This window comes from Oncorhynchus masou, chromosome 8, assembly GCF_036934945.1.
Source record: "Oncorhynchus masou masou isolate Uvic2021 chromosome 8, UVic_Omas_1.1, whole genome shotgun sequence".
Taxonomy (NCBI): domain Eukaryota; kingdom Metazoa; phylum Chordata; class Actinopteri; order Salmoniformes; family Salmonidae; genus Oncorhynchus; species Oncorhynchus masou.
In genome coordinates, this window is record NC_088219.1 from 28,328,840 (window position 1) to 28,349,840 (window position 21,001).

General features: G+C 44.0%; 1 protein-coding gene across 2 annotated transcripts; it reads right to left on the reverse strand.

Moving 5' to 3' along the window:
* Positions 1–5,431: 5,431 nt before the first annotated feature.
* Positions 5,432–20,719, reverse strand: LOC135544481 (suppressor APC domain-containing protein 2-like). Of its 2 annotated transcripts, XM_064972127.1 has the most exons (6): positions 19,660–20,719; positions 11,473–11,603; positions 9,178–9,324; positions 8,856–8,960; positions 8,398–8,565; positions 5,432–8,184 (listed from the first exon to the last, which is right to left on the reverse strand). In XM_064972127.1, exons 1-6 carry the CDS (start codon positions 20,369–20,371, stop codon positions 8,056–8,058), a joined length of 1,392 nt encoding a protein of 463 aa, XP_064828199.1. In that variant the 5' UTR covers positions 20,372–20,719; the 3' UTR covers positions 5,432–8,055. The 2 variants fall into 2 exon arrangements, with proteins under 2 accessions (XP_064828199.1, XP_064828200.1); XM_064972128.1 differs by lacking the exons at positions 11,473–11,603; positions 19,660–20,719 and adding an exon at positions 10,743–11,432.
* Between the last annotated feature and the right edge of the window lie 282 nt (positions 20,720–21,001).

Sequence of the window (21,001 nt, forward strand, 5' to 3'; positions counted from 1 at the left end):
GAGTTGTCTGATATTGAATAATTCCTCTCGCCACATGTTTTTAATATGGGACACTGTTTAAACGTTAACTGGGAGTGCATTCCGTTTTAGTTCATGTGCACATAATAAGGACTGAATCTTGCCATGACACCTGTTTGCAGATGCCTGTAATGTAGAGTATAGGCAAAGTAAACATGCAGTATGTATTCTCTTTGTTTCCTAGGATATATGCTGACAAGATAAAGGTAAACTGTGCAGGCAAGGAGATTGAATCTAAAACAAGTGTAACTTATCTTGGTGTGTCCCTAGATCAATCCCTTTCTGGAGACCTAAAATCTAAAATGGCGAACAAATATATGTATGTTATCAGGTATATGCTGAATGTCCCCCCTGGGACCCACATAGTGGTACAGGAGTTCTGGGAGGTGGGCTTGTTGCCTTTGGAGTCCAGAGTGGACCAACTTAATCATATATCTTAAATGATCATGCCACAGGTTATATGGAAAACCACATTGATGGTCTATAATCAACACCATCACAATACCAGAGCTAGTGTTATGTCTCGTAAAATCCCAAGAGTAAACAGTACTGCGCCTTGCACACTCTTGCCTTCATCTTGCTGATCTAGGGTGTAATTATTAGGACAATTGCAATTGAGAGTTTCTATTGGACAAATTTAGGTATGTTTATCCCGGTTTTGTTCCTTTTGCTTCCGTTTAAGAAACATGTTTCAATAGAATACACCCCTGATCATGCGTAAAGACAGTTCACTAATAGCAGCCACGTTTTATTCCTTTTCGCATCTTTCCGCTCTCCTCCTCTCACCTTTCCCCTTCACTTGTGGACTTCAATGCACAACACATCAGCTGTATGTGACCAGGCAAAAAACTTTCCAAGCTAAAGCATATCATAACCGCTACACACAGCCTACATCCTTGTCACCATATTAGCTAAAGTAATGTCCTAGTCAACATAGCTAATATAATTAACACGTTAGTCAACCCGCTGCAATCATGCAGTATTGTTAGTGTACAGTCAGAAAGCAGTTTAGCACTTACACCGGTGGGCCCTGGTGGCAATAAATTAGTAAAGCCAAAACCTTACCTTGAATTGGAAGAGTTCCAGTGTTGTGTTGGAAAGTCATAGCCAGATAGCTAACATAGCATCCCTCTGTTTGAGCAAGGTGTTTGAGTAGGCTAAACTAGCTAGCTGCATTTGCTAGTTAAGTAAGTGAAACTAAAAATGAAAAAATAAATTTGTTAACTGTTCAACTATTTAATTTCTTCCAAAATGAAGGAGAAGCAAGAGTTCCTCTTTTTTTTGCCTTTCTCTCTCTTTGAATTAACTACTCACCACATTTTATGCACTGCAGTGCTAGCTAGCTGTAGCTTATGCTTTCAGTACTAGATTAATTCTCTGATCCTTTGACTGGGTGGACAACACGTCACCCAGTTGGAGGATGTCATCTGGGAGTTGTCATAGTTACTGTTTAAGTCTATGGAAGGGGGTGAGAACCCTGAGCCTCCTAGGTTTTGTATTAAAGTCAGTGTACCCAGAGGAGAATGGAATGCTTTTGAGGCTACTGTAGACCTTCATTGCAAAACAGTTTATTTTAAACACATTATTTGGTGACGTTACTATATTTAGTATAGTTTTATCTAAAAAGGACAACTTTTGTATGTTCTTTTTTAAAAGAAATTTACTGTGGAGGATGGCGCTCCCCTTCCTCCTCCGAGGAGCCTCCACTGAGCTCAACCTCATGGCAAAATTTATAAAATAGCACAAAAAAATCCAAATTCTCTCAGCCTAATTGCAAAAACTGTAGAATAGCATGAGATTAGCTATAAAACTGCACATTTTCCTCTCTGCCCCATGGCAATATGTGTGGAATTGCAGGAAATTACTCTACATGACCAAAAGTATGTGGACACCTGCTCATCGAATGTCTTTAAGTCCATCTTAAATTAATCATCCTTTATTATTTGCGCGCTGGAGAGGTTCCAACCAACTCAGTGCACCATAGTACACATGTCAATCAGGAGCTCTGCTGGGGCAGTCCCAGCAGTTGTCTGTGTACAGCGTATATAAGACAAGATATATTTGCATGATTTAGCATAATGAATTCATCATTACCGTTTTTGTTTAATTCATGTGATCGACCAATACTGGTTCATAACATTTGACAGGCCAATAGCTCACGAGGCTTCTTCACTCCAAGCTGAGACCTCGAAACTGAGATATCTTTCGGTTCTCCAAACAAAGGTCAAGGCGTAATGCCACATTGCAGCTACTGATAGTGAGGATTCCTTCAGTCAGTCACTTACATGAGCACAGAAAACGGTTATTAGAAAAGCACATGAATAGAACACAACTTCACTTCACAATAACAGCACTTACATTTGACCGGGGCAGCTCTAGCAGGGCAGAAATTTGACAAACTGACTTGTGGCATCCTGTGATGGTGCCACATTGAAAGTCACTGAGCTCTTGAGCAAAATGTGTTGAATGAGATTAGCTATAAAACTACAAATGTTTTATCTTTATTTTTTAACTGAGGTATGCCACTGTCGTTGAGACACAGCCTCCATGGTGTCTTAGGTCTGTTCTCTGTACAGATGGCAAGAAGATCCCTCATACTCTGAATGTCAGAAACTGATCTCATAAAGAGGTCGTTTGACCTTTCAGATGACCTCTCACATCGCAGAGCTCAGAGTGTTCTTTCTTAATTTTCATTCCATCATGAAGGAACAGAAAGGAAGATGAATAAAGACATCGACACAAGTGAAGGAAACCTTTTTCAATTACAAATTGGAATTAGATTACACTTCACTGTGACATCAGATATTGCTTGTTGTCTTTAGAATATATGAATACGCTTCTCATACAGTGAAAGTAAATCAACACAGCTAGATCCAGTCCAGAAGGAGTCACCTCATTTGTTCACTAATTTGTATGTCTGATTTGTTTGGGCAAACATGGTTATTGAAATCTATCCACACACACATCTGTATAACTTTGAGTGTTTTATCTTGGTTATAATGGTTACAATTCCCCACAGCATCTGTCGAAACAACCCAGGTTCTTTCATTGTGTGACTGAATCCAAGGTTGTGTTTACATTAGTGCTATGCTCACACAGGACATATTTTGCTCATATAAGGCAAGATTCCCAGATGCGTGCCACATTCAGCCCTGGGCTCTGAGCACCACCTCCAGCCACAAGACAAGGGTTCTGTTTTTACAACTGCAGACATAAGATCAAACCAAAGTTCATTTAAATGTCTCAATTCAAATGTCATGTACATTTGAATTATACCATTCTGATTTAGTTACGTGTCATTTCCTTGTCGTTTCACTTCTGCGTTTCAGGAAACTTTCATTAGATTACCAATTTGGCTGAAAACGGCAGCAATGAAACTGATAGGTTGAAAGGGGATGCCATTCAGTTGACTTACTGTAAATCCCCTTCTCTTGGATACTTCAGAGAGAAGTGACTACCTCAAGTCACAGTGACACGTAATTGAAGATGCACATTATGCCAGACATTGTTTGCATGCTTCTGCTATCCCACAGACAGTATCTTGTGTGAAAGTCACATCCCCACCATGCAGAAGTCAGTCATGCAGATGACATGATGCCCATGGGATGGTTTTGCCATTCTGTTTAGTTAGTCTCTGAGAGAGAGAGAGAGAGATGAAGTGCAGAGGGAAACTTCCCTTGGGGTCTCTGACTCAACATGCTTAGATGTTGTTGCTTTGGGTGCTCATTTAATTAGTGGGAATTAATGCTTCAAAAGGGGAATCAGTGGAGTCTAAAAATAATTGCAATGAATTAGGAATGTTTCTTTTTGTCGTTTGTATTGCTGTTGTTTTTATTGTTTCTGAAGCTGGTGAAATGTAGTGTAATGAAAAAAGTGAATGACATAAGTTGATTCATTTGTTTATGGATATTAGATATATAATCAAATTCATTCGGATCCCCATTAGCTTTTATTAGTATCCCCATTAGGTTTTGCCAAAGCAGCAGCTATTCTTCCTGGGGTCCACACAAAAACATAAAACACGACAAGTAACAAAACACTGATGGACAGGAACAGTCACACAATTTTAAAATACAATGATATACAAGCAATACAACTAAAGAATAACGTGTGATAGTGTGTCTGGGTGTGCGCGTGTTTGTCATTTCACAGTCCCTCTTGTGCCATGAGATGTCGTTTTTTACATTTTTAAAGGTAATTTTGCCTTTGCTTGAGTAATAGAAGATGGGAGTTCAATGTGATCATGGCTCTGTTTAATACTGTGCGTTGCCGTGAATTTGTTTTGGATTTGAGGACTGTGAAGAGACCCCTGGTGACATGTCTTGTGGGGTATGTATGGGTGTCTGAGCTGAATGTTATTTGGAATTTTCATCACACTAATACTTCTCATAAAAACTAGAAGAGAAGCAGTTCATCTCTTGTCAACTCTCAACCAGGAAGGACTGGTATGCATGTCGTTGATGATAGTTCTGCACGTGCAGTGAAGGACAAGCTGCGACTTTGCTAGGTCTTTCTTTGCTTCACATATTCCGGATAGTGATCAAGATGGGACAAGACCAGAGCCTGAACAACTAGTACAGTTGATTTTTGTGTAAAAAAATCCACAGAGCATATTTTTTTTATAACAGCCAGACCCCTCCCCATCTTCACAACAACTCTGTCAATATGACTTGACCATGATAATTTACCATCCAATGTTATACCTAGAAGTTTAGCTTCCTCAACTTGCTCAATGGTCACATCCTAATGTCTCATGAATAAACCCCACAGTCTCATCATTTCTATAACATTTGAAAGACATACAGTAGTCATTATACCAATCCCAATAAAGTCTAAGATGTATGTTCAGGCCAAACAGAATTATATTACTTATTAAAATCTTCTCCGTTGGATCTTAACTAATGAAATCCAAATTGAATATTGGATGAATTATGTCATACTGTGATAACGTACTAGGGCATTTCCTAGTCTGACGGTTATCTGTGAGGCATTGTCCACCTAATTAAATACAATGGCAATCATTGATCTGTCAGAGAAGCCTAATGCCAGTTATATTATCTCTCAACGGAAGACACAAAGATCTCTATCTGAGAATAGACTATGTAGTTTCTAGTTGTCTGGAAGAGATACATGGGTAATATGTCTCATTGTTACACAGATAATTTACCATCTCTGGTCAGTTACACTCTGTCCATATATCTTTACAATAACACACTCAAAGTTTATTCATTTCAACCTGTCCATCAACTTGGTACGGGTTGCTTTTTTATTTGATCAGAAAGAACAAATTGGAGAGAAAAAAACAGTCAACTAGTTAAGCGCTATTATATGTGTGTGATTATTTAATGGTGCTATTTACTGGCAGCCACCGGCAAAAAGAGTTTTACAAAAGAAGAGGAAGAAAGAGTATCAGATGCAAATGTATCAGTAATTCTATCCAGATAAACAAGACAGTCTTCTTTCTCTCTACACATGAGCACTACTACCCGCCATCTAGTCCCGCGTTGCCATACCTCCAAAATCACGTTGTTGTCACACCTGTTTTAGGGAAGCCTGGTTCAAGACAAAGCTACACGTCCTCAAATACATGTCCTCTTACACACTTTCTCATTAATGATGTTGCAGAAATGGTTTAAAGTCAACACTGGTTTCAACCACAAATCAACAAGAGGGTTTTACTGTTTGGTTGATTTTTTTCAATTGAATTCATGTTTGCTGACAACATCCAATCAAATATGAATCCAAATGTGAAATATTTGCCCAGTGTGCTGCCTGTATAAACCTTTTTTATCCAAAGTAAGAATTATTTACATTTTCCTTCACTTTCTAAATATCTGCTATACTGGAAAAGAGGTTGGAGAGTTTATTTAGGAGTAAATGAACAGGTCCTACGTACTTTATAAGCTCCCAACTGTGCCATGCTGTTATGAGAATTTCGTTATCAATGTTCATAAATGTCAATTAACCTACTCAGTCTACAACCCAGAGTTTGTAAGATTCTGGTTGAAAAACAGGACTTGGAGGCACCCTGCACCCAAAAGCTGTTCAGTCAACATCCTGACCCATAACATCCACCTGCATAGAGGTGACTGCTTTCAAAATCAAGTCAACTTTGTTCAACAAGAGGCTAATATAACATCTTAAAACCACCCTACTACCGATGACCCTCATCTGGATCAACCCTGGAATACAACGGAATGAAAAAGCAAGGCTAAATTAATCACAAGGTAAAACACCACAAAATCGATGAAAAGGTGGCTGATTGATAGTATGACCTTATTGGCACCCTTTGGGGTTTATTTTACAGTCAAGTGGGAATACTTCAATTGAAATAGGAAAGGATAGGGTGGCATTCACTCATATACTCATGTTCAGCGAGATAATTACGAGACCAAAGACATACAATCAAACAGGAGAGACAGACAGGCAGTCAGTCACAGCAGAGAGTATTGATATGCAGACATCACAACAGCACCTAATACAAGTTGCACTGCAACATCATCACATAGCTGCGTTACATAGCAATCTACAGCCACTAAAAATAAAACGAGACATTTTCTCTGTTAAAAAGGGGGTTCAAGACTGAGCGGCCCCTGTCGACCATGTGGTTTATTATCCTGGATTAGTGGGACCATGATGAAGAACAGCAGTAAAGATGCACCTGTGCTTGGTGTTCACCTCTCAGGGAACCAAGTCTCACATACCATGTTAGTACAGGACGAACAGAAAGTGGGATCACACATTATTTTTTTTAATTATTTTTTTTACACAAAGGCTCCAGGACACCACAGAGGAGAAGTGGCACGATAAAACCAGTCTTGCATGAATCATTACATTAGAGGCCTATTAACCAAGGAGTCACTTTAATTCCACTAGCCAACACAACAGCCCTCTTCTCTGAGCCACGCCCTGCTCCAGTGGTCACACTGCCGCTGAGGACCAGGGTTCAATGCACATTCAATATATACCAATCCTTCTCATCTTCAAGTCTCTTCTACGTGCAAACCTCTCTCTTACCCTCTCCACTACTCGATCCCCTTGGCTTGTAGGACCTTTTGGTGTTCTCAATATACATTCACTTTAAGGGAAATAAAATGTGACATTTACACGCTGCTCTGCTTCTAAAATGGTGGGCAACAGGCTATATATACTGGTGCGTCACTTAAAGGTCACTTAGAGAGACATAAATGAGATGCTGCACACTCATTGTGACCTCCAGGTCAGGAGAGCTCAGGTTCTCATCATATCAACCATTTCAATGAAGGTTTGAGGTACACAACTGAGTGTATTGGAATAGAAGGGGATAAATATTGACCAATGTGTGACCGGGATCAAAGTCTCTGGATTAAATGGTTAACAACATTGTGTTGGAATGGTAGATCACAGCACATCAACTTTTTTATTAAAAAAAAAAATCTACATATTTAGTGTGGTGTGTGTATCGGTCCGGAAGTCCCTCTAACAAATGTGTTTTGTACAGCAGCTGTTGTCATGGTGATTGGCAGGGATGGATCCTGTAGCTCCCTGTAGCGGTTTTAAATGTAGTCCATGATGTCCAATCACATAGGATATACTGTGATGAGAGGGAGGGTAAACATAAAGGCTGGTCCAATAAGGTAGGATCCTAGTGCATCACAGTAGATCCTTGGAGTGATCAAGTGGGAGTGGAATCCTGGGAAGGCCCCAGTTAGGAGTGGTAAGACTGTGGTGTTCCTGGAGTTTTGCCCAGTGGGTGAGGCTGACTGTATTATAGGAGGGTTGACTCGGGGGTCCTTCCCCTCAAGGAGTGGCCGGCCCAGATTAGTGTGCAGGACATGTTAAGTGGAGTGGTCAGTTGGGGAGATTCAAAGGGAGTGGTACAATGAGTGGTACAATGCGGGGTAAAAAGTTCAAGGTGCTTTCATCTCATCATGACAGAAGTGGTGAGTTGAGTGTGGAATCCAGTAGGAGTGGTACAGCTTATACAGTTGTCTTGTTGTGACTGGGGGGGGTCAGATAGAGCTGGAGCCCAGTGTGGTTGTATTATGGTGTCTGTATTCAGATGAAGGTGGAGTCCATGGTGCTGCTGTCATGCGTGTTCCGGGCGCGAGCCTCAAACAGCTGTTTGATCAGAGCAGACTTCTCCTGCTCCAGCTGAGTGATGCGCTTACCCTTATCTGTCACCTCCTGCACCGGGATGGAGGATGAGAGACATGGACAGGGGGGAAGATCGTTTTGAGTTTAAACAAGCCTTTATTGTGCATTAAAGGAGTTTACATACAGCTCCAGTGCAGCAGGGAGAAGACATAGGTAGAGGTCAGACCATCATAAAGGGACAGTGGTGAGGTGTTCAGGAAATCTGGACATTTACAATACATTGACATGATATGTTCAGTTTACCTGGGTGAGAAGGCGGTTCTGGTCCTTTAGTCTCTGAATGGCTTGTGGGGGGGCAGGAGGCTGGGAACTGGAGGAGATCACTGTGGGCTGGGAGCTGGAGGAGATCACTGTGGGCTGGGAGCTGGAGGAGATCACTGTGGGCTGGGAGCTGGAGGATGGGAAAGACTGCTAAGAGGGAGAGAAAGAAAGATTATTCCCCATGAATTACCATGTTTCAGTAGACTCTAGTGTTTAGGCTTGACTATACCCTGTTTCTAAAACATAGAACTACCTCTCAACATCTAATTGCCACTGGGAGGACTCCAGTAAGAGGAAAATAAGTCCCTTAAAAATTGCTGTGGAATTCAATTTGACCTTAGAAATGACACAGTCATATGAGTCAACCATCCCCCATTTTAAGAGCAGTGAGGACGCTCAGTTAGACACAGTCAGGTAAGGTGTCTTATTTCAAGACGCACCGCTCCAGAGCAGGAAATTAGGTCATTAAGGCAACGGTTGACTTCCTGCAGCTTGGGAAGCAGAACATTCCTGTGACTTTGATTCTGGGATTCTGCGAAGGAATCCTGGTGGGAGAGAGAAAGAGAGTAAGAACTGGACCGTTTCAGATAATTCATACACTGTATCATCCATTCCTACTAAATTGTATACATGCCTTGGGTCATGTTCATTAGGGCATGCAACGGAAAATGAAAAGGAGCGTTTCTTATTGAACCACAATAGTAGTCCCTCACTGTTTCAGTTATTTTTCCGCCTGTTTGTTGCCTACTGAACAGTCGTTACCATGCAGTGGTTGCTTTGGCCCACGTGTCTCTGTCTCTCGGTGACGTTGTGGATCTGAGTCTGGTACCACTCTCTAGCCCGTTCCACCACGCCCAGACCGGCCAGCAGAGAGTCCTTCTCCTGCTCCAACTCCTTCATCTGCTTCAGCTGGAGGGAGGGGGGAACAACTTCTCTCTTACTGTCATCGTCAATATGGGTCACTTACCTGAAGTCATTTGGCGAACCTGTCCCCTCAAGCTTATACTCATCCTGAGCCCCAAACAAAGCTTGCATGTCAATATTTATGATGGTTATGTTGTTTTGGGTGACTTGGGAAATCTGCACCCTTCTATTTGCACATTTGACTGCCGCTTTTGTGGTACCCTGATCTCAACAGGAGAGACAATGTTAAGAGCAGCGATCAGCCCGGCGCCATGGCAACCATGCAGAGACCGAAGAATGGGAAAACAGTAGCCACTACAACAGGTCGTCCTGTCCCAGTGACAGGTAGACAGCATAGAGTTCTGCTGACCATCCTATCCTCCAGTACCACAGCACAGGCCCCATTCCTGGCATTCAGCCACCCTCTCTATACACTCACCGTTGGGAAAACCATGTCTGTACAAAGGCCTAGTTCCCAATGACATAATGCGGTGGCCAAACCAACCAGTATTGTCAAAGTCTACTGATCCTGTCGTTGTTGTTATCTGATCTGGACTGTAATTAGCCAGGGTAAACCTCTTGTGCCATCACTGCAAAAAAAAACACATTTCCCCTTTCAGCTCTGGCCATGCTGGGATGAATGGGAGCTGCAAACAGAGGAGAGGAGAGCGAGGGATGAAAGAGAGGTTGGGGAGTGGGGGGTGGGGTTGTGGCTGGAATGAAGCGTGACCCGGAGTGCCAGGCTGTGTTTGTGTGGTGGGCCACAGGCAGGGAAAATGTGCTCTGTAAAGAGGGGAGAGAACACAGAACAGGGGGAGGAAAAGTTGCAGAGGGGAGAGGGGGTACGGGAGGGGAGAGCTGGCTGACAAAACTAACATCACCAGGGCTGCAGGTGGCCTCGCGGTTAACAACGTAACTGAGAGGTCTGTGGTTTGAATCCCCGAGTCGACGATGTGCCCTTGAGCAAGGCACCTAACCTTAATTGCTCCTGTAAGTCGCTATGGATAAGAGCGTCTGCTAAATGACTTGAATGTATCGTATCTAAAATCAAAAAGTACAAAATCATGGGCATCAGGATAATCTACACAACAGCTCCAAACAGTACAAACTACCATACACCTGCTGGGGCCAGAGGAACAAACATTACAACTAGGAGTTTACTGGTTATCAACAAGACACCAACTGAAACTGGCACTTTCCACTAGCTTCAACAACACATCAGCCGCAGACACAGAACTGTTAAATATTCGGCAGTTATCTCTGCCTGACTCTGCTCATAACTCCATAGTTACATTTTGACACTGCTCAACACACATCTGCAAGCGTGTAATAGACATACACATACATGGAAACAGCTCAATGACCAAACAAGACTCCGTTTTTACTTCTCTTTCCTGACCTCTCCTCTAGTTGTTCTCACTCACCCCGAGGAAAAAGTGCAGCGCCTTGCTGCTGTACAGACTGCTGCTGAGAGGGATGAAGACAGTGGTGTAGGCTGCCCAGACAGCTGTCCAGGCTGGGCCGGGTGGGCCAAGCGAATCCCCTGCTTCCAAGCCCCTGGGCCCGACCCGGCTCATTACAATGAGGACAGGCGGCCAGAGGGGGGAGGGGGGAGCAGCTCCCTCTACGACTTCACACAGAGAACGAGTGAAAGGAGAGGAGAAGACATAGAGAGGGGGATAAAGTAGGGCTCAGAGAGAAACTGGAGGCAGGGGGATAGAAAGAGAGAAAAAGAGGGCGAGAGGAGGCATGGAAAGGGGGCAGGAGATTGGGAGGGCCACAGGGGGAGAGGGGTTGGACTGAGTGAAAGGTGGGAGGGGTGTAGGGAGAGGGGTTGAATGGGGGAGTTAATGGTGGGTGTTGGCCAACAGAAACAAAGTGACCTACAGCAGTTGCAGTCTGCACAGAGCAGATAGGCCTGTTTATCCATGAAACTGTTCTCCACCTCACCCCCACTAGATAAAAAATTTAACTGACCCCTAACACCAACCATATCACTGAACACCAGTATGAGACCACTTTCACGTTGTCTGTGGGTCACAAAATGCCCATTTTCACTGGCAGTGACATCTCTGAAAACTGTGCATAATGCAACAGTGTGTGTGTGTGTGTGTGTGTGTGTGTGTGTGTGTGTGTGTTAGCGGGCGTAAGTACCATTCCATAATCCACCCCGTTGGTGATGGTGTGGCGTCTCTGCTCATCTCGGCTCCGCCCATGGCGTCTGGAGACAGTGAATCCCGTGGCTGACTCACTCTGGGACCTCGGTAACCCAGCCTCCACAATACCTGGACCAGAAATTGGGCAGGAATGGGTGGTCAGAAAGATTTTTTGATGATTTCACCAACTGACTTCCAGGTCTTGTCTGGAACACAGGTATCAACTGTCTGGTTAGTACAACTATGCTTTGGGTAACTGGATAATTAATACATAAAATGTAAACATACCCATTTGCTGTGAGGAAGAACAAACTTGTTTGCACTTCTATAATGTTAGTATCAAATACATAGAGCTCGATGGACATGAACATCAGAGAGAAGTTCTGACTCACTCTGTTGTGTTCAGTGCATCACGGTTTCCATCTATGATAGAACTGAACTGTCCACCAGCCAACAATCAAAAGAGACATTGTCACCAAAACCCCACCCCAAATCAAATCAAATTGTAATTTGTCACATGCTTTCACATAAACAACAAGTGTAGACTAACAGTGAAATGCTTACTTACGGCTCTTCCCAACAATGCAGAGAACATTTTGAAAGAGAGAGAGAGGCCACGACTCAGAATAGTGAAATCTGTAAACCCTGCAGTGCCTGTGGTGGCCACACGAGGGCGCTATCCCCCCCCCCCCCTCCCTGCTAACCTTATCAACCCGATCTGGTTGGGTTGTATTGAATGGGGAGAAATTACAATTCTGGGGGAAGATGAGAATAAAATGTAAGAACTTATGTATATAAAAACAGTTCAGTTCAGGTGATAGTTGATAACAGAGCAGAGAAAACATGACACGTTTCCATGTTGTATCCGGACTTCCAGAAATCCTGGTAATCGGTAACTGGAGATAGTTCCTTGAGGGCAGGAGTATGCAGGGTTCAGAGAGGTGGAGGGAAATATGTAGAGCACCTAGTTTAGTGGCTCTAGATAATCGTCAAGTTGGACTGTGGCACCCAAAGAGGATACTGTTTACCAGTGTAGGTAAGCCTCATTTGCATGCCTTGAAACAGCATTGCTAATTGAAAGAGAGCCTAATGGCCATTTCTACGTTTTTGTTGTTGAAAACATTTAACATAATAACACAAAGAATAAATGTAACAATAATAACACAGGGAATAAATACACAATAAGTAATGATAACTTGCCTATATACATGGGATACCAGTACAGAGTTGATGTGCAGGGGTACGAGGTAATTGAGGTAGATATGTACATATAGATAGGGATAAAGTGACTAGGCAACAGGATACATAATAAATAGTAGCAGCAGTGCATGTGATGAGTCAAAAGAGTTAGTGCAAAAAGGGTCACTACAGATAGTCCTGGTAGGTATTGGTGAACTACTTATCTAACTATTTAGCAGTCTTGTGGCTTGGGGGTATAAGCTGTTCAGGGTCCTGTTTGTTCCAGATTTGGTGCATCGGTACCATTGCCGTGTGGTAGCAGAGAGAACAGTGTATGACTTGTGTGGCTGGAGTCTTTGACAATTTTTAGGGTCTTCCTCTGACACCACCTGGTATAAAGGTCCTGGATGGCAGGGAGCTCGGCCCCAGTTATGTATTGGGCGGTACGCACTACCCTCTGTAGCGTCGTGCGTCTGATGCCAAACAGTTGCCATACTAAGTGTTGATGCAGCCAGTCAAGATGCTCTCAATGCTGCAGCTGTAGAACTTTTTGAGGATCTGAGGGCACATGCAGAATCTTTTCAGCCTTATGAGGGTGACGAGGCGTTGCAGTGCCCTCTTCATGACTGAGTTGATGTGTGTGGACCATGATAATTCCTTATTGATGTGGGCACTAAGGAACTTGAAGCTCTCAACCTGTTCCACAACAGACCCTTTGATGTGGATGGGGGCATGCTCAGTCCTCCGTTTCCTGTAGTCCACAATCAGCTCCCTTGTCTTGCTGACGTTGAGGGAGAGGTTATTGTCCTGCCACCACACTGCCAGGTCTCTGACCTCCTCCCTGTAGGCTGTCTCATCGTCGTCAGTGATCAGGCTGTGTCGTCTGCAAATTTAATGATGGTGTTGGAGTCGTGGGTGAACAGGGAGTACAGGAGGGTACTAAGCACACACCCCTGAGGGGCCCCCGTGTTGAAGGTCAGCGTGGCGTAGTTGTTGTGGCCTACCTTAACCACCTGGGGGTGGCCCATCAGGAAGGATTCAGTTGTAGAGGGAGGTGTTTAATCCCAGCATTGTTAGATTAGCGATGAGCTTGAAGGGCACAATGGTGTTGAACACAGAGCTGTATTCAATGAACTGCATTCTCACATACAGTGGGGCAAAAAAGTATTTAGTCAGCCACCAATTGTGCAAGTTCTCCCACTTAAAAAGATGAGAGAGGCCTGTAATGTTCATCATATGTACACTTCAACTATGACAGGCAAAATGAGAGAAAAAATAAATAAATCACATTGTAGGATTTTTTATGAATTTATTTGCAAATTATGGTGGAAAATAAGAATTTGGTCACCTACAAACAAGTAAGATTTCTGGCTCTCACAGACCTGTAACTTCTTCTTTAAGAGGCTCATCTGTCCTCCACTCGTTACCTGCATTAATGGCACCTGTTTGAACTTGTTATCAGTATAAAAGACACCTGTCCACAACCTCAAACAGTCACACCCCAAACTCCACTATGGCCAAGACCAAAGAGCTGTCAAAGGACACCAGAAACAAAATTGTAGACCTGCACCAGGCTGGGAAGACTGAATCTGCAATAGGTAAGCAGCTTGGTTTGAAGAAATCAACTGTAGGAGCAATTATTAGGAAATGGAAGACATACAAGACCACTGATAATCTCCCTCGATCTGGGTCTCCACGCAAGATCTCACCCCGTGGGTTCAAAATGATCACAAGAACGGTGAGCAAAAATCCTAGAACCACACGGGGGGAGCCAGTGAATGACCTGCAGAGAGTTGGGACCAAAGTAGCAAAGCCTACCATCAGTAACACACTACGCCGCCAGGGACTCAAATCCTGCAGTGCCAGACTTGTCCCCCTGCTTAAGCCAGTACATGTCCAGGCCCGTCTGAAGTTTGCTAGAGAGCATTTGGATGATCCAGAAGAAGATTGGGAGAATGTCATATGGTCAGATGAAACCAAAATAGAACTTTTTCGTAAAAACTCAACTCGTCGTGTTTGGAGGACAAAGAATGCTGAGTTGCATCCAAAGAACACCATACCTACTGTGAAGCATGGGGGTGGAAACATCATGCTTTGGGGCTGTTTTTCTGCAAAGGGACCAGGACGACTGATCTGTGTAAAGGAAAGAATGAATGGGGCCATGTATCGTGTGATTTTGAGTGAAAACCTCCTTCCATCAGCAAGGGCATTGAAGATGAAACGTGGCTGGGTCTTTCAGCATGACAATGATCCCAAACACACCGCCCAGGCAACGAAGGAGTGGCTTCGTAAGAAGCATTTCAAGGTCCTGGAGTGGCCTAGCCAGTCTCCAGATCTCTACCCCATAGAAAATATTTGGAGGGTGTTGAAAGTCTGTGTTGCCCAGCAACAGCCCCAAAACATCACTGCCCTAGAGGAGATCTTCATGGAGGAATGGGCCAAAATACCAGCAACAGTGTGTGGAAACCTTGAAGACTTACAGAAAACGTTTGACCTCTGTCATTGCCAACAAAGGGTATATAACAAAGTATTGAGATACATTTTTGTTATTGACCAAATAATTATTTTCCACCATAATTTGCATATAAATTCATTAAAAATCCTACAATGTGATTTTCTGTAATTTTTTTCTCATTTTGTCTGTCATAGTTGAAGTGTACCTATGATGAAAATTACAGGCCTCTCTCATATTTTTAAGTCGGAGAACTTGCACTGACTAACTTGCTGACTAAATACTTTTTTTGCCCCACTGTAGGTGTTCCTTTTCAGGTGGGAAAGGGCAGTGTGGAGTGCAATATCGATTGCGGCATCTGTGGATCTTTTGAAGTGGTATGCTAATTGGATTGGGTCCAGGGTGTCTGGGATGATGGTGTTGATGTGATGCCATGACCATGACCAGCCTTTCAAAAAATGTCATGGCTACACATGTGAGTGCTACGGGGCGATAGTCATTCAGACAGGTTACCTTGGCATTATTGTGCACAGGGACTGGTGGTGTGCTTGAGACATGTAGGTATTACAGACTGGGTCAGGGAGAGGTTGAAAATGTCAGTGAAGACACTTGCCAGCTGGTCTCACTACGTGTCCTGGTAATCCGTCTGGCCCTTCGGCCTTGAGAATGTAAAACTGTTTAAAGGTCTTACGCACATCGGCTACAGAGAGCGTGATCACACAGTCATCCAGAAACAGCTGATGCTCTCATGCATAGTTCAGCATTGCTAGCCTCGAAGCGCGCATAGAAAGTATTTAGCTGGTAGGCACTGGACAGCTCATGGCTGGGTTTCCGTTTGTAATCCATGATAGTGTGCAAGCCCTGCCACATCCGACGAGCATCAGAGCTGGTGTAGCAGGATTCGATCTTGGTCCTGTATTGACACTTTGCCTGTTTAACGGTTCGTCTGAGGGCATAGCGGGATTAGCTCATTGAAACCAGCAGATCTAGCCTTTAGCTCAGTGCGGATGTTGGCTGTAATCTTTGGCTTCTGGTTGGGATATGTATGTACAGTCACTGAGGGGACAAAGTCATCGATGCATTTATTAATGAACCAGGTGACTGATGTGGTAAACTCCTCAATGCCATCGGATGAATGCCAGAACATATTCCAGTCTGTGCGAGCAAAACAGTCCTATAATTTAGCATCTGCTTCATCAGAGCACTTCCGTATTGAGCATGTCTCTAGTACTTCCTGTTTGAGTTTTTGCTTTTAAGCAGTAATCAGAAGGATAGAGTTATGGTCAGATTTACCAAATGGAGGGCGAGGGAGAGCTGTGTATGCGACTGTGTGTGGAGTAAATGTGATTTCAGTTTTCTTGAATTAAAGTCACCGGCCACTCTGGGTGAGCATTTTCTTGTTTGCTTTTGGCCTTATATAGCTTGTTGAGTGCGGTCTTAGTGCCAGCATCAGCTTGAGGTGGTAAATAGGAACTATGTAAAATAAAGATGAAAACTCTGTTGGTAAATTATGTGGTCTACAGCTTATCATGAGGTATTCTAACTCAGGTGAGCTGAACCTCGAGACGTCCTTAATATTACAGATTGTGGACAAGTTGTTGTTAACAAAGAGACAAACACCACCTCCTCTGCGCTTCTCCAAACGGTCTCTGGCTCCAGAGACAGTTTTTCCAGAGGTGAGTTGTTCCTCACGCCTCATGGGTAATTTGCAGTCAGACGGGTCAGAAAGGCCAGCTCTGACAAGCTCTCTCTCGCTCTCTCTGTCCAACCACTTCCACACAGCCTCCCCTGCCTGCGTGGCTGCCTACAGTTCACTGCTCAGGTACACAGAGAGAACAACAGGCACTGCAACCATGAAAAATGCTCAATCTGTCCTCATCTTTTTTCAGTGTTTAGAGCATTGTATAGCATGGACGTCATGTCGTTCACACAGTGACGTTGTCCAGAAGCTGCCGTTAAGAGTGTGGGAAATACTTCATAGTGTTCCAGGGAAGTGATACTTGTTATTATGCCTTTCTTTCAGCTTAACTTTGGCAGTGCACTAAAGCATTGGGGTCAGTAGCTCTGTTAAACATAGTCCACAGTCCAGCTCCATCCACTGGCCCATTACCCTGCTCCAATATCACATCCGCCTCTTCACATTACCCTGCTCCAATGCCACATCTGCCTCTTCACATTACCCTGCTCCAATACCACATCCGCTTCTTCACATTACCCTGCTCCAATACCACATCAGTCTCTTCACATTACCCTGCTCCAATAGCACATCTGCCTCCTCACATTACCCTGCTCCAATACCACATCAGCCTCTTCACATTACCCTGCTCCAATACCACATCAGCCTCTTCACATTACCCTGCTCCAATACCACATCAGCCTCTTCACATTACCCTGCTCCAATACCACATCAGCCTCTTCACATTACCCTGCTCCAATACCACATCAGCCTCTTCACATTACCCTGCTCCAATACCACATCAGCCTCTTCACATTACCCTGCTCCAATACCACATCAGCCTCTTCACATTACCCTGCTCCAATAGCACATCTGCCTCCTCACATTACCCTGCTCCAATACCACATCAGCCTCTTCACATTACCCTGCTCCAATAGCACATCAGCCTCTTCACATTACCCTGCTCCAATACCACATCAGCCTCTTCACATTACCCTGCTCCAATACCACATCATCCTCTTCACATTACCCTGCTCCAATACCACATCAGCCTCTTCAAAGAGTTCCACAGCCGGGCAGATGTGATCTCTCTCCATGATTTTGGACATCCCCCAAGAGTCTGCATCCCGAATGGCACTCTATTTCCTATATAGTGCACTAGTTTTGACCAGGGCCAAGCAGTGCACTATGTAGGGAATAGGATGCCATTTGGAACACAGTGTGAGCGAGAGAAGAGAGAGCAGGGTAATGGTAGCTTGGGCAGGATTCACCGCTGCAGTGCCTCAATTACTCTGCACGTAATCTGTGCTAATCCAGCGGGTTTGCTGGCGGAGATTACATTGCCATTCACCACACTCTCCAATCCCATGGCTCTACAGAGAGTAGTGAGTAGAGTGGGTCTATGGCACTGATATAAGTAGCTAGCCAGGGCCTCCAGGCTGCTTCACGTACATGTCCCTGTTATAGATACAGACAGGATTGGACTCAGCAGGGCCATTAGAGGGAGAGAGAGAAAGCATGAGAGAGGGGGTGCCTGTGTGCACATAGGAGAGAGAGAGCAGGATTTTCTCCATAGCTTTCCCGACTTCAGTGAACACAGGTCAGTCTAATGAGCGAGACCAGGAAAGGACCAGGGAAAATTGGGCTGATGATCCCAATAGGAGGAGCCCAGAGCCCAGTCTAAACTCTGACTAAGCATCCAGAAGAATTTGAGACATGATCTGTGACTCACTCTGGATGAGCTGGAGGTCAATTATTCAATTACACACTCTTCACTGCAGCAGAGATTTGAGAGGCATACCAGGGCTTTGAAATAACAATAACAAAATAATGTTAGCTGAGCTCCTCCATTAGTAAAAACCCAGAGTGTGTGGAAGGATTGACCCCTAGCTGTGGCACCAGGTCGTGGGCTGTTTTAATGTGGACATTTGTCAAAAAAATCAAATATAATTGTATTTGACACATGCGCCGAATACAACAGGTAGAGACTTTAACGTGAAATGCTTACTTACAAGGCCGTTCCCAACTATGCAGAGTTAAGAAATACAAATGAATACAAATAATAACACAATAGGAATAACATACACAATAATGAGGCTATATACAGGGAGTACCAGTACCAGATCAATGTGCAGGGGTATGAGGTCATTGAGGTAGATATCTACATATAGGCACCAGGATAGATACTCATAAGAGTAAAATAAGAATAGAGTAGCAGCAGCATATACGATGCGTGAAAGTGTGTGTATGTCCTCATTGGTTTTTAGGAGCATATACCCACTTGGGTGATTGAAACATTAACTGAGGTCCACTCCAGTCCAGTTGGTGGTGATAATGCACCTTAAATGCACGCCATATAAAGTCCAAAGAAGAAGCCTGAAGGAGGAGAGATTTCTAGAAACAAACTCAGTTTACCCTTTTATCTGTGGATTCATTGTCAGAGTAATAAACTTTATGCATTTCAGGTAAAATAACAACCCAATGTTTATATGGAAGGACAAATTAGCTAGCAACAGCAAGCTAGGTAGCTAAATTGCCATGCATGTTTAATGCTTTTCAACCTAGTCTAGTCAGCATGTGATGCTAAACATGTTGGAACCTGGTGCTAGTGCTGCAGTTGTTTAGTGATGACAGTCTGGTATAGAAATGTGTGTAATGGGTGTGTGTGTTTCCAACTTCTCTACCTCCACACCTGGGTCAATGAGACTGAGGCAGCAGAATAGCCCTGATCTGTTTATACCCCACTTGATCTTATTGCTGAGGACGATTACTGATCGCTTAGCATAGTGAGAAACAAAATACATACACATGATGGGGAGATGGATAGAGATGATGGAAGACTGGTCCTGATTTGATTGAGCTTTGATAATCAAACTTACTTGGTTTTTGGAGACTTGACGACTCGAGAGCAAGGGACTCTGTGGACCTCACCCGACTCTTCTGTGGATGCGTCTGCTTCCCCATCCGAACCGAATCCGCTCGATATGAACCGCTTTCGGGCACAATGGTTATCCGTTCCAAACTTCTGCCTGTTCTCTCATAACCCGTATTGGTGTAACGCATGGGACACCCTACGACCGAGGTGACTGGTGGGTGTCCAGTTTTCCCCTCATTATGTCTGGACCGACTCTGAAGTGAGGACGCGCGTTTGTGATGCGTATTTGTCCCATTGCTTGGACCCAGTGGGCGAACTTTGTTTTCAATCAGAGTTCCGACAGAGCAGGTAGAGAGCGGGGCAGGTTTTTGCGCTGGAATATGGTGCCGTTTGGAGTTCAGAAGTGCTTGTTTCGGGTGCAGGGAATCCTGAGCCTTTATGTGGTTGTTGTTGTCCGCTTTCGGCATGGAGTGTCGCAGCCCCGCCACAAAGCGCTCAAATGTCAGGCAGCCATGAGGTGGGGCCACCAGTCTCAGACACTCCAGAACCCCGCCGGACAAATCATGAGTATCTGCCCCTTGCCATCTACTCTCAATCTCCGATATGTGCACATATCCTCTCTTCCCATCATCAAGGATGTCAAAGAGTGTCCTCAGACTGTGTAAAAAGGCTTTGGGTAACCCATCTGTTGAATAGTCCGTGTCTTTGGGCTGCATTTTACCGGTTTATGCCTGTCTTTCCTTGTCTTCTGGTGCCAATCCTACCGTAAATTGTCGACGGCCCGTTCAATTTGCAGCTACCATCAGTATCAGTTTATCTCAAAGCCATGAAGTTATCAATCGTTGAATTGAATGATGCCAAAATCAAACCTCACCAAGATATATCTTATAATGTGGTTATAACCAACGTCTTATTACTTTACGCGAGATACAAAAATAAATGTGTTTATAAGTAGCCTTTCCCTACCTGTCTTTATAGACTATATTTCTCCAAAACAGATTAGAAATCCGACCAGCTTTTCTTTATGCCTTCGCTTAACGAAAGTATCTACTTTCCCTCCCAAGTCTTGCGGCTCCAGCATACCTTTTTCAACAGGACCGCCCTTCAAACATCTGCGCAGATTTGTCCAGGGACGCAGCCATTGGTCATGGTCAGAATTGCCGTGAGCTTATTGGTTGGAGGTTGTGGAAGGCAGAAGTTTGAGTTGTGCTTTTGTTATTCATAAAGCCGGACGTTATTCACCCTCGGATTCATACCCTACCCGCAGGAATTTTTTTGTGAGGAAATATGTTTCCTTACCCTCCCTACATGTGGGTTTATAGTTAAAAAAACAGAGGCAGTCTTTT